Consider the following 17,522-nt stretch of genomic DNA (forward strand, 5'->3'; position numbering starts at 1 on the left):
CATAACGGTGAGCGTGGGGTTCCTCCTGGGGAGCGAGGGACAGACCTCCGGACTGTTGGTTTGCACCAGGTTTTTCTTGGTTTCCTCCTGCCCGTAGTAAGAATACGTGTAACAAAAATGCTTCTGGAACAGATGATTATTTCCGATAACAGTGTCTGGAACTGCTGACGATATTTCCCGTCTCATCTTCGCTGCAGTCATCGTATTTTCAATGTGAACAACAGAGGGACACTGAAGACATGAGTGGAGCACTTTCAGTACTGCCACGATTATTTAAAACTTATTTTTAAATATTCGGATTTGTAATATTAAATGATTGCTTTTATAAAAAAGTAGTTCTAAAAGGTAAAAGAAAAAGAAAGAAACAAAACAGAGAAAGATGAAAAAGTTACATGGTGTCCTGCCGACAGAGGATGGATTCAGTGCTGGTGCCCTCAGCCCGCAGAGCCCCTGCTCCCAGCAATAGTTTCTTTAAGAGGTGCTGCAAATAATGGAAAGAATAATCGCATTTCTCCTCAAATGTTGAGAGTTATTTGATAGTTTCCAGTGGTTAGGCAGAGCAAGGGTGCAAAAGTCCTCTGGTGATTGTGGGCACCGCCCAGTTTGACATCCCCTGGGCACCAGCAAGACAAGACCTAGATCAGATTCAGAATTGGATGTGGCTTTGTCCCGAGGCAGCCCGCCTCTCATAATGGAGGGTGTCCCTTATCCCTCTGCCAGCTGGAAGCCTGTTGAGCCTTCGTCAGCCAACAGCCTTTAAAGCAATTAAACAATTCTGCCTCCAAAGCGTTTTTCTCTGAGCCAAATTATAGGCATTAGGGTAGCAGCAACATTGGCTTTGCCAACCAGGACTAAAATTAGGTTGCATGGTTTATTTTACAACTTGTTTGGGTGCTGACAAACAGCGTCAGATCTCTACGTGGATTCCCCGAGCTGCGTTTATGTGGGGGGAAGAAGAGCTGGAGGAGAGAACGGCAGGAGGGTTAGAAGTGTGTCAACTTTGCTGCTGTCCTTTTTTTAACGTGCTGATGCTGCCCTGCTAGGAAGAGGAAGGCTGTTCCGTGAATTCTATAGCTGTGAAATTTCTTTTTAAATAAAAACATCTTTAAAGTTCTCTTCCACTAGAGGAGTCTGGGTTATCTCATAGAGCAAAACATAAGCTGAGAAGGAGTGTGATTTCAGCCTGTAAAATACACCAAGAGAGTACAGATGGGGAAGGGAGCGGAGCTAAAGGGTCACAGATATAAAATAGGGCCTGCGTGAATTTTTAGACTGGAAATTGCAAGCCTTTTAACTGCTGAACATCCTGAAAAATCATGTCAATGCGAACAGCAGCGGGCAAAACCCACGGCTTTAGAAGTTGGAGCTTGATAATTTTTTAAGGCATTTTGTAATGAGGTTGCTGGTTGGAAAAGACTACATTTGCTGACCCAAGTGGTCATTTCTCAGCTTGCAGTTTTCTAAAAGTGATTTTTTGGTGTGCTTTTCTATAAACATACTTGCAGTATTTCAAAACGTAAAATACAAGATTTCTTTGAAATTCATGGCTTCTTGATCATGAGGTTCAATTTTCCATATTATTTGCCTTAAAAAGAGAAAAGCAATAAAGAGCAAAATTGAAAGTATCTTTTGGGATTGAAGTTCCCCCATGAAGCAGCTTTTAATTTTGGTGAGATTTCCGTAGCTAAGTGACAAAGAAAAGCATTCGGGTATGTCTGTGTACATACGTACTTAGGAATAGTGTCAGCATTTCACGCTTGCTTTCTGCATTTGCTCTTCTGTGCAAAAGAAGTTGCACTGCTTTTCAGAGACCAACACTATTAACTGTGACCAGTTTCAAGTTTTCAAGATTTTATGTATATATGTAAAATCATTCAGAAAAGCAGAACATTATAGCCAAACTCTTAACTTTTTAGAAAAGCTCTATTTAGGAAGACACACGTGCATAGTCATTTGTCCAGCTTGAACCTCCTTGGGCTTGCTTGCTTCATGATAACCTAGAAATTTTAGAATCTCAGGAGTGAATGGTGAAATACGGAGACACTGAGTATATATGAGGACTAAAAACAGCATATAGAATCATAGAATCGTTTCAGTTGGAAAGGACCTTTAAGATTACTGAGTCCAACCATTAACCTAGCACTGCCAAGTCCACCACTAAACCATGTCCCTAAGCACCACATCTACTTGTCTTTTAAATACCTCCAGGGATGGTGACTCCACCACTTCCCTGGGTAGGTTCCACTGCTTGACAACCCTTTCAGTGAAAAAATTTTTCCTAATATCCAATCTAAACCTCCCCTGGCACAACTTGAGGCCGTTTCCTCTCATCTTATCACTTGTTACCTGGGAGAAGAGAATAACACCCACCTTGCTACAACCTCCTTTCAGGTAGTTGTAGAGAGCGATAAGGTTTCCGCTCAGCCTCCTTTTCTCCAGGCTAAACCACTCCAGTTCCCTCAGCCAATCCTCATAAGACTTGTGCTCTAGACCCTTCACCAGCTTCGTTGCCCTTCTCTGGGCTCTCTCCAGCACCTCAATGTCTTCCTCGTAGTGAGGGGCCCAAAACTGAACACAGTATTCAAGGTGCGGCCTCACCAGTGCCAAGTACAGGGGGACAATCACTTCCCTAGTCCTGCTGGCCACACTAGTTCTGATACAAGCCAGGATGCTGTTTGCCTTTTTGGCCACCTGGGCACACTGCTGGCTAATTCGTATAACTATGATAGGTATAGGTGTAGAATGAAAATCGGTGTAGAATGAAAGGTGCTGCAGAAAAGAGGGTTTTGTGCATATATATCTATGGCGGCTTTATGACTGCCTGCCCTGATCCCTCTGCAGAACCTTCCTGCCCTCAAGCAGATCAACACTCCCACACAGCTTGGTGTTGGCTGAGAACTTACTGAGGGTCACTCGATCCCCTCATCCAGATCATTGATAAAGATATTAAACAGGACTGGGCCGAATACTGAGCCCTGGCAACACCATTTGTGACTGGTCACCAACTGGATTTAACTCCATTCACCACAACTCTTTGGGCCCGGCCATCCAGCCAGTTTTTTCCCAGCAAAGCGTATGCCCATCCAAGCCATGAGCAGCCAGTTTCTCCAGGAGAATGCTGTGGGAGACGGTGTCAAAGGCTTTACTAAAGTCCAGGTACACAACATCCACAGCCTTTCCCTCATCCAGTAAGCGGGTCATCTTGTCATAGACCAGGTTAGTCAAGCATTTCTGGTTCGCAATGCTTCAATAAACGTTGTGGCTTTTTTTTTTTTTTACGCTTTTTATCTGCTCATTAAACCCGAGGCTGCATCATTTGACTGACAAAGGGCTATTTGAGTCACCCAAAGTGCGCGCTGGGCGATCGCCCTGGTGGCAGTGGGCTGGTGAGGTGCCCGGCAATCCAGGACGGTGGCCTGAGCTTCTGGAGGCCACACACCTGCTTCTGCCGCTCCGGGGAAAATACTGAAAACCTGTTTTCCCGATTGCAAATTCCTTGTTTCTCACTCCAACGTTACGAAAACGGAGCGAACAGGGAGGGGATTGAGCTCAGGACACGGAGAAAACAGCGACACTGAGATGTCCGAAGGCGTCAGTCACGGACACGCGAAGAGACGTCTTTCCTCAGTCGCCTTCCTCCGAGGGGAGGCCCAGCAAAGCCCCTGGGCCGCTCGGAGCCCGCAGGCCGCTCCGGGGCTGAGGCAGTTCGGAGCTGACCGGGCACAGGCCACCAGCCACCGCCTCCCACCGCCGCCCGCCCGCACTACACGTCCCAGCAGCGCCGCTCGGCGCCGCCCGCCCCGCCCCCGCGGAAGCAGGTGGGAGCGGCGGGCGAGCGGCCCGCCCCGCTCCCCTCAGGCGCCGCGGGGACCGTGCGCTGAGGAGCCGGCCGGGCGCAGGGACAGGGCGGCGGCCTCGCGATCTCCCCCCCCGCCACGCCCCCGCCCCATGCAGCCGCGCCGCGGGCGGGACTCCCCGGTGCCGCGGTGAGGGAAGGAGGAAGGTCCCGGCTGCGCTCCCACCTCCCGCGCCCCGGCGGTGTTTCTCCGTCGGGGGAAGCGCTGTAAATGCGTGGCCTGTGGCCGCTCTGCGTCGCCCTGGGAGCCGTTGCGGCCGGCGCCGCCGCGGGCGGGGGCGGGCGGCTGAGCGCCGAGCGCAGCGCGGTATGGGGGCCCGGGCTGCGGGCGGAGGCTGCGCTCCCCGCTCGCTATTTTTACGTGCAGGCCGTGGACGCCGAAGGGCAGAGGTAAGCGCGGCGGCGGCGGCTGCTTTTCACAGAGACTTCGGTCGTGGGCAAAAAAAAATCCGAGAGATCACAGTGTCGCTGCGCGCCCGGCTGCCCCGTCCCGCTCAGGAGGGTGAAGGGAGGCAGTGGGGGAGCGGCAGAGCTTCCTGCGCGCCCTTCCCCAGCATCAGCCCCCCCTCACCGCGGGTGCCGGGGTGCGCGGCTTCCCCCGCGTTGGGCAGCGCTGGGGTATCTGCGGGCTCTGGCCGCGAATCGTAACTGCTGGATTCCTTGTGAGGGAGCGAAGCGTCCTGCTCCCCGCCTGCAGCGGCAGCAGGGCCAGCACGGCTGCGTGCCCCATCCTCGGCAGGGCTGACCTCGCCTGGCCGTGTCCCGGCTGAACCACGTTCACCCTTTCGGCAGAAATTTACGTGGGATTTTATTGCAGAAAGGAAAACTGCTGGTGCTGAAGGCTCCCTACGTGACTTTTTCTGTATATCACTTAGAAAAAGCCAATTAATCTTTTCAGGAGTATCAAATAACTGCACGAGGAGATGAGATGAGATGATGAAAATGTTCAACAGCAAAACGTGTATTGGTCCAGCCAACAGTTTATGATTTATTCTGCTTTGTCAAAACCTTAACAATAACATATATTTAATTTATTACATACCTGCTCAGGTGTCCTGCTTGTTTCTACTGTTAGGAACATCAGTATTTCTCCTAAATGCGTAGGCACAAGGTCAGTAGAGTCATTTAGGAAGTACTCTATAGGCCATTAGGTAAACTTCGTAGGAATGAAATAGGTAAACTTAGTTTCCAGAGGACACTCATGGCTTTCCATTTCTACAGGAAAGAAACCTCAACCATACAAGCTAGATGTGAGCTCACAGTGCTCCATCCAGGTTGTCCAGATTAGATGCACCATAGCACACGCAAGTCTGGAAGCTGCCAATTCAGTTTATCTTGGACAGTAAATATTTCCCGCATTTAGTTCAACTGGCAGCTCTCTAGTATGTCTGGCAAGTTTCACAAAAGGTGACCAGGCTGCTGGGCTGTAATCTGTTAGTCCAGCCACTCCCACCACCTCTCTCTTTATCCCAAGCCCGCCCTATATATTTGAGACCGTGTTTAAAGAGGTGGAAGAAAATTGGCAGATGCAGCATTTTGACTGTGCCAACTTCGTTAATACCTCTATGATATGTGATATCTTCACGATTTTTCAAATTATGATTTTATGGAGGTTTTCATAGGTTTTTCACTAGACCAGGTTGCTCAAAGCCACATCCAACCTGACCTTGAACAATTCCAGGGAGGGGTCATCCACATCTTCTCTGGGCAACCTGTTCCAGTGTCTCACCACCCTCATAGTTATGAACTTCCTTATATCCAATCTACATCTACCGTCTTTCAGTTTAAAATCATAGCCCCTTGACCTGTCCCTACAGGACAGGACACCAAAATATATCCACCAAGATCCATTTATCTGCATGCTTTCTACCTTCCCATCATTTTACACTTGAGCTACTACTAATCAAGAGTTATGCTGGATTTTTAAAGGTGCTCTGTTCCCATATAATCAAAGACCGTATTTCCAACACTGTTCAACATGTAGGGCACCAAGTATTTTGGAGGTGAGTTCATGAGTATCTGAGCAGAACCTTCTTGATACCTAATGCTTCTAACAGCATGAGATGTTTTAGGTAGCATAACAAAATTCTCTTTGTAAAAATCATGCCTTGCTTGTGAACATTAGGATGTGCTCATAAAGACCTTGAGCGGCTCAGTGAAGTCACTGGAAATCTGTTAACTTGAAAAGGAATGGATCAGACTAAGAAAGCTGTTCTGTGTTTCCTTTTTTATTAAGCTCCCACTTATTCTTTTGGTAGGTTCACTTCATCACCGGGTGAAAATGCATTCCAGGTGAAGATCACTGCTCCTGATGAACAGTTCACTCGGGTTGGTGTGCAAGTATTAGACAGGAAAGATGGTTCCTTCCTTGTGAGATACAGGATGTATGCAAGCTACAAAAACCTGAAGATAGAAGTCAAAACCGGAGATAAACATGTCGCAAAGTCTCCATACGTTTTAAAAGGTAAGAAGCAGCACTACACACAGATTTCCTGTCGTGGCTTTTTCTCACAAACTGTGTCCCAGAATGTCTTCTAGGATTAGTATAGGATTCTGTGGGAGCTCAGTACTTCTCTGGACTATTGAATCCCATATTGGTATTACAGATTCATTGTGTGTACTACACATAGTATTCAAAATCGTAAAAAGAAACAAATGCTATGAAGCTGTTGCCTAGCAAATACACCTAGAGGGCTCAGACAGAAGCTGATGTAGCTAGGCATAACTCCACTGGAGTCAAAAAAAGTTAAATGTGTCCATTTAGAGTTGCTGAAGGTTTGACCCTAAGCAATGAATGCCTGACCCTCTTTTCTGATCTCAACAGCTCAATAGTGTGACTTATTTTTAATAAAATAATTGTGTTCCTGATAGGACCTATTTACCATGAAAACTGTGACTGCCCTCAGGAGGAGAGCAGTGCATGGCTGGAAGAGATGAACTGCCCTCAAATCATTCCACAGATTCAAAGAGACCTAGCAAATTTTCCCATTGTTGATCCGGATAAGATTGCAAAAGAAATTCCACAGAGGTTTGGACAAAGACAGAGTTTGTGTCATTACACCATCAAAGATAATGAGGTATGGAATGGGTTGATCTGAAGTCCCCACAGGGATTTGGTGGCAAGTCATACAACTAGGCTGCTCGGCTCTTTCCAGTTGAAAGGCTTCTTGTCCGTTCTTTAAGAAACTTCCTTTGCTTACTTCTCTGTCCTTGAATACTTTGCAGTTTGTATATGAGCTCAATAGTACCTGTACTACTTTATAAAAGCGCTTTTTGTCCACATTACAACTGAAGCACAGTGAAGGCAAATTACTTTCCAAGCAATCAATATGAGTACTGGGCACAGACCCAAGTCTCTTAAATGCTAATTCAGTTTCCTGTTCTCTGAGTAATATTGCTGTGGAGTGTCACCATCATCTAATTTGACATGCATCAATAAATTATGTTGTGCATAATTCTGCAGTAAAGAAATACCACTTAGGTCCACTGAGGATCAGAGCTACTATTCTTTTAACAAAACTGTACTGACTTCAGTAGAGTTTCATATGGAAATGAGAACAATGGAACACAACAAAAACAGGCAGCCAGTTTCTGTTTCCATGAGACAGACCTAAAATGTCTGCAAAAGCAAGCAAAGCTTGTCCTTTTTTCTGGTCACTTTTCTGTGATGAGTTAGAGAGATGAGATTTCTAAAGGTTCCCAGCTGATTCATAAATCTATACAGCCATACAATCTGTCTGACTAGTTCCTTACCAAGTCATTAAAAGAGCTCTAAGTTGTGCCAGCCGTTCTCTGAAATGAAAACACCAGACCAATAAAACCTGTGTTTATTTTCAGGTTTATATAAAGACATATGGGGAACATGTTGGCTTCAGAATTTTCATGGATGCCATACTGCTTTCTTTGACAAGAAAAGTGAGTATGTCCGTATAGTCATTTATTCTGTATGTCCTGATTTAGAGAAGCCTGGGCTTAACAAATACACTTTGGTGTGTTTGTTGCTATTTCTGTTAAAAAGGCCTACTTGTTCTTCAATTAATAATGGAAAGGTCAGCTGGATTTTCCTTGTCTGAAGTTGGCATGTTCTAGAATGCTACTTGGTCAGTGTGTGGAGTATCACAAATAGCAGGCTTTTGTAGGAACGTTTCTTAGATTTGGACGGAGTGTGGTTTTTGTTTTTTCTATAAACTAAATAAATCATCCTGTAGCATCTAACAGAAAATTCTGTCTCTGCTAGTACATTTTACAGGATGACTGAAAAAAATAGGGAAGGTATATCATTCTCCATTAAATTCCATGTGTTGAAAACAAGATGGGAAGGGTTGAGAAAGAGCACCAAAAGCCCAACAGGTGGCATGTGGGGAACTCCCTTGATGTACAAGAAGAAGCACCACGCAGACTCCTTCATAGGGAAACTTTGGAAAAAACCTGACATTATGTGCATAGTAACAGAACATAGCAGGGCTGAAGTTTCAGCACACACAAATATGTGATTATCACATGAAGAGAGTAGTAAGAGAAATATGAAGAAATCTGAGTTAATATCTATTCTTGACTGTAAAAAGACAAAGCACTTTGTCTTTTAAAAAGGAGGGAAAGAAGGGAGAGGAGCTACTGAAGTATGGAGTTGTTCACCTAAAAAAATTCCTTAAAAATCAAAAAAAAAAAAAAAAATTATTTATAAGCCGCTGAACAATAACGTAATTGGTATGAAACAACATGGATTTATCATCAAAAAATCAAGTTATACTTGTATATTTTTTCTATAACAAGATAATAGGCTTTCTGTATGGATGTCAAGTATCTTAATTTTATTTAAGCTTTTGAGGGTCAGTCTCACAAGTTTTTAATAAACAAGATATGAAAACTTTGCCTAGAAAAAACTACTGTAACCTGCTTGGAAAGCCTTACTTAAATAATAGTTGCCAATGTTTCCAGAGAGGTGAAAGGTGTCACAAATGTATTCTTCAGTAATTTGTCCTAGGTTCAGTCCTCATTTAATAACTTGGTTATATTTTGACTGAATGATGGACTAGAGAATATGCTTAATGAATTTTCAGAGAACAAAAATGAAAGAACTTGCAACCACCTCGTGTACAGTATCGTAACTAAAAATTCTCTGAACGAGTAAGAGAAATTGTATGGAAAAATGGATAAAATAAAGTGACAAGGGCAGGATACTACACAAAGGCTGGATAAGTTATATAGTTATGGCACCTATTTAAAGTAGAAAGTGGTTGTTTTCTGCAGAAACGTGAAGATTACAGTATCACGAATTTAACACGAGTTAACAGTGACATGCTGTTGCGAAAAGCTAAACACACGCATTAACAGAACAAACACATGAAAGACATTTATTTCTTTCCACTATACTCAGGATTAGTAGTGGATCAGTTATGCTACTGTGTCTACCTTTGGGTGCCATGCTTCAAGAAAGATTGTTCAATCACTGAAATTGCACAGGAAAGTGGTAAGAATGACTAGACATACAAATGAAGATTCATTTAAGTGGGGATTGTTTCATCTAACAGTGTCTAAGGGAAGATGTGAATGTAGCCTTTAGTTATCTGAAAGGTGCTCTATGGAAGATGAAAGTAAGCTGTTCTTGGTGTCAGTAGTGTTGGGCAAGAAATAATGGAATTAAATTGCATCAAAGGTTATTTAGGCTAAATGTTGGAAAAGATTTGCTAACACCAAAGACAAACTATTTACAGATGTAGAAAACACAATTCATCTCATCTCTGTTAAATACTGTAGGAATTTCTATTAAGACAATGTCACTGAAAGACAATAGATCTTTTGGGTTGTAGAAGAAGATTTAACCTGTTGAATGATTCTAACATCGAGGATGTAGATAAAATATAATTTGTAGGTTTTCTATGTCCATTATAACCACTAGATGGCACTGTAGTAATAAAGCTTAGTGCTGAAGATGAGCCAAACCCCCTTTGAAATGAAGGTACACAATAAAACCTTTTCTGTTGGTCTGTATACTGAAGACAAAAAAGTACTTCTTTGGGTCTCTGTCTTCAGAATTTCTGAATGTCTCTGCCAAAAGTTTTCCCATGTGGTCAAGTTAGAGAAGAATATCTTCAGCCATTTAGAAGCATGTTTGATATTTGGCAAATTATTAATTTCTATCTCTGTCCATAAAGATAAATTCAATTAGAAACTTAATGAAACCTATTTGGGCCACAGAAGAATCCTGAAATGTTAGCCTGTGACCAGCCATTCTGATCTGAAGAATAAAGGGGTTTGACAGGAGAAGTGCTTTGATGCATATATATCATGATGTGTCAACAATATGTTTAAACTCTATTTTTATGTGTATATGTATATTTTAATTTGAGAATTATTAACATTAATAATTGTTCTTTCTTCAGAGAAGATACTTGCTCATGTAGATATTAAGATAGTTGATGATAACACTTGAACAAAACATCCTAATCACACACATACAATCATGATCTCTAAATTATCCGTTAGTAGTCTGGACAGAGATCTTGGAGTTATTCCAACAGTTTTCCAAAAATGCCAGTATAATAATCAGATGTTCGTAGTAGTCAAATACCCAATTAAGACTGATTAAGGAGGGAGGCAAAAACAAAAGGAGAAAAGGTTATGTCACAGTATAAAACCTGTGACATGCCTATCTGGTGAAAACTGTGCAGTTCTCATTTCACTTTCTCAAAAAGAACTACACAGGAAGAAGTTCTGTTCGGGCATGCAAAGACAACCTAATTTGACTACCATTCTTTTGCTTTGAAAGCAGCAATTGAGGGGGATGTAGTGGAGATTTATATTTAAAAAAAATCAATGTCATGAAGAGGGTGAACTAAGAACAGATACGGCATTAGTTCTGCACTCACATTTCCATGCCTTCATTATTCTGTAAAACTCAACTATGTGTTGCCTTCAGCCTTCTGCTCTCCAAATTGAAGTATCCCACCACTTTCAGTTTCTCCTCACAAGGCAGGTGGTCCATCCCTATCATAGTAGCTGCCTTTTGTTGTACCTTCTCTTGCTTCGCTTGCAAATACCAGAACCACACACAGTGCTCAAGACAGGGTGCATCAAAGTTTCATATAGAAGCAAAATTGTGCCCTCTGTCCTGTTGTTACAACATTTCCTGGCCATCAACAGTATTTTGCTTGCTATTTGGCTGCGACAGTGATTTCAGATTATTTTAAGTAAGTGAGGACGTTATGCTTAGTAATTAACCCCAGTGGTGACTAAATGTGGTCTTCCTGTCATAGCTGTTCATTTCTGTTACTTCTGTTGGATTTAGCCACCATGCAGACACAGGGCAAACCAGTTCACTGATGTGACAGAAAACTAATTTACCACCCAACAGCAATTTTCCATACTGTCAAAAAGGTGGTTCAGCTTACCTTAGAACTATATGTTTGCTTACTAGATCCCAGTGCTAGCCCAGTACAAAGATTGCGTGGCCAATCATGTAAAGCATAACAAGAAACCATCCTCTAAACTGGAGTGTTCCTATCCGTTAAAAAAAGGAGAGAGCATGTATGTGACTTTGTGCAAATCTAAAAAAAAAAAAAAAATTAGAATCTTGTAGGCTTTACTCTCTGGTCTCAGTACTTTTAACATGTTTCTAAACTTTAACTATTTATTAGAGGTACATTAAGTATATTAGAGACCTGGCTATTTTTTCTCTTAGTGAGGTTGTTTTCAAAATGCAAGATGCCAGCAGAAGAATACTGCTTTGTATTAAAATGCATTTGTGCCTACTTTGCTTCTGTTCAGGTGAAAATGCCAGATGTAGAATTTTTTGTTAACTTGGGGGACTGGCCTCTGGAGAAAAAGAAGCCCCCACAGAACCTGCACCCCATCTTCTCATGGTGTGGGTCCAGTGAGTCAAAAGACATTGTCATGCCAACATATGACTTAACAGACTCTGTTTTGGAGACTATGGGACGGTAAGAAATTGCTTAAAATTTTCACAACATTCACAGTGAATAATCTTCAAAAAAGATATTTGTATTAACAGTATATTAACTGGTTTACTCTTTATTTACTCATTGAGACATTGGCACCATGTAGGTAGACAATAACTGTGTAATCAATATATTAACATGAACCAAGTTACGTATTATATAACGTAAATCACATATATTAAAATACTTCACTGTTTCATTTCAAAAATCAAAATTAATCTAAACATGGTGAAGTCGCTGAAAGCAGCACTTAGAGGAAATGTTTCAAGGGTAGGTATTTTGTTTGTTTGCTTTGTTTCCCCCCCACGAACATGTTGACAGCTAGCCAGGTCTCTTTGTTCCCGATTTTCCTAGAATCGTTTTTCTGTACCTCTTAAAGCCCTACGTACCCAGAATTCTCGACCTAGGACCTACCATCTCCCACTTTGACTGCTGATCATAACCGGCCTTTGTAACTGCTCTGTCACCGCCTTGAAACACTACAAAGCCAGCTTCTAAGAGATCTTTGTTACCCACTTCGAACTTGTTTATCATTTCACTGCATTCAGTTCAGGTTCCTTGTCGTTATTATCAGGACTTTTCCTAAATTTGCTCTCTCCTGCCCCCCCAATTCATGTGTTTTAATTTAGCAAAGGAGGTGAAGTATGTTGGATTAAGCTAGTTACATGAAAACCTTGCTTTGGACTGTCATGACTGCCTCATCACCATTATCAGCTATTGCATTACCCTGTATCACCTCCATCTGTCTGGCAACCATATCCACTTTTAGCCGCTTTTTTTCTTGACAGCTGACAGGTACTCTGTCCACACGCCGTGTTGTCGTTGAAATGATGAACTGATGCTGTCTTGTCACAGGCCTGTGAACTTGACATTCCGTATCTATTTTTATCGCTGCAAAAATACTGATACAATACATGTATCAGGGCGTGCTCATGACTTATCTTCATCCTTGGTATTTGCCTGTTGTTACTGTAAACTCTTTTTAAGTAATTGCACTTAAAAAATTTCCAGTAGGCTTCGCTATTAAATCACTTCTTTCTCCTCCAGAGTCAGTCTGGATATGATGTCAGTTCAAGCAAATACTGGCCCATCGTGGGAAGACAAGAATACCACAGCATTCTGGAGAGGACGTGACAGCCGCAAAGAGAGGCTTGAACTTGTAAAACTGAGCAGAAAATACCCAGAGATCATAGATGCTGCTTTCACAAACTTTTTTTTTTTTAAGCATGATGAAAGCCTCTATGGCCCCATTGTTAAGCACATTTCATTTTTTGATTTTTTTAAGGTAAGCCAGTGACCATTTTTCATAGAACTAGGTTCTCAGTGTTTCCCATTATCTAGTAACTTTGTATATATTGTTGTTAATAAAGTGATTTTTAGTTTTTCAGCAGAACACCAATAACAAGCATGAACAGGCATCCCTCCAGTGGGATTAACTGCTCTGTTATCCTCAGCACAAGAGCTACAATGTTTGATTTACATCTAAAGGTTCTGTAGAAATGTCCTGGTTTGGCCTAAACCAGGCCGATTTTCCTTTCAGTGATTTTTACTTTCAGCTAAGTCTCCTCTAAGTAACTGCACTTTCTGAAACTAACTGCATGTTTTTGCAGACAGTGTCTGCTTCCAGGACTGATAACACTCGAAGTTTGTAGTTATCACTGAGGCACCGGTAGGGATGTTGTGCAGAAAGGCTCTTGCTGTACTTATTCTTGAGAGAAACCAAGGTCACTGCTGAATTCCTCACTGCTTACACTTGTGTAATCTATATAACTCCAAGTTCCTTTGTATTTCTTTTTCCTGATTCAGCGATCAGGACTACTAACATAACTAACATAGTGGGAAAATCAGTGGATGAAGTGGCACATGTACCCTCACATCCAAGGATGAGCGTCTAAGAATTTCCGGAGAACGTAATTGATGAAGAGGGCATCTCTGTGTACCCGGCACTGTGATGAATTCCAAACTAAATAAAAAAAGCTACTTAAACATTGATGCTTGCCTAGCCAATCCTACATTTCTCAGTATCGGCAAGTCAGTAATACCAGTGCCCTCAGAATAATACAACCTAACCAAGCTACCTGGATCTTCTGTTTGTTAATAACTTACGGTCATTTTCTTTCCAGTATAAATATCAAATTAATATTGATGGCACAGTGGCAGCGTACAGATTGCCTTATCTACTAGCAGGAAACAGTGTGGTGCTAAAGCAAGACTCCATCTACTATGAACATTTTTATAACGAGCTGCAGCCATGGAAACATTATATTCCATTTAAAAGTGACCTGAGTGATCTACTAGAAAAAATACAGTGGGCAAAAGAGCATGATGAAGAGGTAAATGTACATTTAGAAGTACTCAGCAATGTTTCCAGATAAAATAGAGAGAGCAAAAAGTGCATTTCTTTAAAACAAAAAAATCTATTAGAAGGACTTAAAAAATTATTGTCATCAACTCTACAAAGAAAAACACTTTAAAAAAAATATATAATACTGCCCTTAATTTGACATTAAATTGAACTTTGGAAAAATTAAGAGTATTTTCATAAGAATGCTTTACTTTTAAGATTAAGAATGCTTAAATAAAAATAAATAAGTTATCCTAAACTGTCAACACTATACTTAACTCCAGAATAAATACTGAAATAACTACTATTTTTTGAGAATTCAAAAAACCCTGTTATTTTCTTTGACAGGCAAAAAATATTGCAAAATCTGGACAAGAATTTGCAAGAAACAATCTCATGGGGGATCACATTTTTTGTTACTATTTCAAACTTTTCCAGGTTAGTATATTTTTAATGGCTGCTACCACAAAAATATAAATCCCGCAGAAAGAATTCAGGGCAATGTAGCTGCTGGAAATTGGCCAGTCCGGTACTTGAAGCCACAAAGCAAGCAGCAGCAGTCCAGAACTTGGTTTACAAACATTGTGTGCGGTTATTTCCTATGAAACCCCTTCAGACTACCCTGGCGGTTTGAGAGCAGCAGTCGGATCCCATAAATCTCGATCTAATCTGCAAGAATATGTTGCCCTCAATGATCAAAGAATTCCACATCAGACACGCACCCTGTGAACCACAGCTGAAAATATCTGTGCATTAGCACCAAGATAGCGAGACTGCCGTGAGGCACCCGAAGGGGCTCCTGGCTGCAGTTACGTATCATCTGCTGACCCTGTCTGTGACGCAGTATGGAGGAACAGATTGTGTAGGCCCAGAGTTTGTACAGAGTTACTCAGCTGAGTTGGTGCAGTATTTACAACTAGATGTACAATCTGACAAGTTTATGAATTAACAATACCTTTTTTAAAACTAGGAATATGCCAGCTTGCAAGTGAGTGAGCCAAAAATCAGAGATGGGATGGAGAAGGTGCAGCAGCCTGATGACGACCTTTTTCCATGTACTTGTCACAGAAAAAAGGTACAATACACACAGCATTAAATGTGAAGCGCTGGATGTCTTCAGTTCTTAACCAAACCGGAGCAGGCATTGCTGGATAGCCCACAGTATCACTTAGAGACCGTTAATGCCTATCGAACTTAGAAATACTTCTTCATGTATTTGCAGGACTAGACAGTTAAAAATTGAGTTTCCAATTAACTGAAAAATGTTTCTTCTTTCTTCATACAGGCCAAAGATGAACTCTGAGAGAAAAAAAAAATTTTTTTTTGAATATTTACCTACCTTCAGAATGTCTTAAGGAAGGAAAGAAAATGTGGATTAAAATGCCAGTGGATAATGTCAGTGGATATTATGAAGTTTACTGTGTTATGATCTACATAGGGAAGAAAACCAAGCACCCCCTATTTCCTTTTTATCATGCAGTGGTTGCACAGCCTTCTTCAAAAACATTTTTATAATATCTTTTTTTAAATAAAAAACATGTTTGTATCAGTCATGTGTTACTGTCCTGAGATACCTTGGAAATGCAGATACCTTTTACTCATGCTTGTTATACTGAGTCTACTCACAAGCGTGTTCTGCAAAAAAGGGCAGATAAAAATTTTAAATCTCTTCCCTCACCCCATATAGCTACCCAAAGTTGTCTTTTTCAGGCCATAACTTTATTCCTTCTGAGAGAACCGGTATTCTCAAAGACAATGATGTGGGGTTTATAACGTATCTTTTCAACCTGAAGGAAAAACACAGTGCTGTTGGACACTTTAGGAATATTAGATAAAACTTCTAAGTTCCACACGATTTTTCACAAATGCTCTGTCTGTGAAACTCAAGTCTCTTTGGCAATACGAAAAGAATTAGGTAGCATTGAGCAGTGACTACTGAAACTAAACTGCTTTCCAAACATTTAGATGTGTGCTATGCTCATTGAGCATTACTGCTGGGAGATGAGCATTCTTGAGGAATCTCACGAGAAACAACAGAAGAATATTGTATCTGATTTTTAACTTCCACCTGCCTGTTATTTCTACTACAGTAAAAGCACGCCTAAGGAATAGTTTCTTTAATCACGTGGTAAACAAGATATGTTATAATTTAACTATACTAGCCTAGAGTCTTGAATAAATCTTTATACAATACAGCACCAAAACAAAGCTATCCGATCTAAGCACCTGACCAAACCATCACAGCAATCCTCTCAGCTCGCCAGGGCTGACGGCACACGTTTAAGCAGCCCTGCGCTGTCGCACACAACAGCTCCTCCCAAGAGCAACCTCCCACGAACAGGCTAAAGCTGCCTGCTCTCTTTCAACTGGTCGCACTACAGCAGCAAGCTGCAAGCCATAAGATGCAGAATGACAGGAGGAGGTTGTAGGGAACTCTTGGCAGTAGAGATGCAATCACATCTCAGGAGACAAAACCAAGATGCTTTTCTCAGGACCAACGAGTCATTTAATCTCAACCGATACTTGCTGATGACTTGGCTGAAAGCAATTAATATATTGCTATAACCTTTGGTTATACCAACAGGTTACTCATTGCCCATATGGGGAGGTCTGCACCTGGAAGCGCACAAAGTATTTCATCCACGCTGTAACGTCAGAGCTCAGCTGAAGACCTGAGTTCTTTCTGCTAACGGGTAATGAGGGCCAGCCCCCCACCTGCCTCTTCTGAGCCTTCCTGACAGAAGCCTTGTGCCACATGTCATACCTGCGTCCTCCTCCAGGAGTTCTTCCACCAGTATAAACTTGATTTGTCTTTTATCAGTTTTTTGTTAATATTCTTCCATGCCCATCTCTCCAAAGGGCCTCTGTGATCCGTCCTTTATGCAAGGAAAGTTGCTGGAGGCTGGCTTCAAAACCGACCTGTGTTCTTTGCTCCTCATGCACAACCGTGCCTGCATTACCTCCTCCTCCTCCTCCCCACGCAGGCCGAGAATCTCTCTCCTTAGGGTAGTGACATTATCAAGGACGAGAGATGCAGCGGACTCCTCTCCCTGCATCACAGGTTTTGAAGCACACTGGAATGCCAGGATACGGCACCAAGGCAGAATAGTACAACCTATGCTGGCCAGCCTCAGGGGATGTGCTCGCTGATTCTCATTTGTAGCTGATGCTACAAATCAGATTTTAATTTCAAACAAGTACAGCATCAGTAATATACTCAGAAATGAAATGCACCTAAAGATTTGCTGTCAAAATAGATTCTTTCCAGTATATTACTTCAAATATCAGTCAAAAGCATTTACTTGTCAATGCAAAGCACTAAGTGCTGCATACAGTTATTTGCATGGAAACACAGAAAGCAATG

The 17,522-nt window shown here is 41.9% G+C and overlaps 1 protein-coding gene across 1 annotated transcript; it reads left to right on the forward strand.

Annotated features, from left to right (window-relative positions):
• The first annotated feature begins 3,854 nt into the window (after positions 1-3,854).
• POGLUT2 (protein O-glucosyltransferase 2) lies at positions 3,855-15,707 on the forward strand. The gene is made up of 10 exons (XM_068424935.1): positions 3,855-4,246; positions 6,115-6,320; positions 6,728-6,933; positions 7,694-7,771; positions 11,624-11,796; positions 12,862-13,099; positions 13,938-14,147; positions 14,507-14,596; positions 15,129-15,233; positions 15,444-15,707. Exons 1-10 carry the CDS (start codon positions 4,068-4,070, stop codon positions 15,459-15,461), a joined length of 1,503 nt encoding a protein of 500 aa, XP_068281036.1. The 5' UTR covers positions 3,855-4,067; the 3' UTR covers positions 15,462-15,707.
• Positions 15,708-17,522: the final 1,815 nt, after the last annotated feature.

The sequence above is a fragment of the Nyctibius grandis genome, chromosome 2, assembly GCF_013368605.1.
Source record: "Nyctibius grandis isolate bNycGra1 chromosome 2, bNycGra1.pri, whole genome shotgun sequence".
Taxonomy (NCBI): domain Eukaryota; kingdom Metazoa; phylum Chordata; class Aves; order Nyctibiiformes; family Nyctibiidae; genus Nyctibius; species Nyctibius grandis.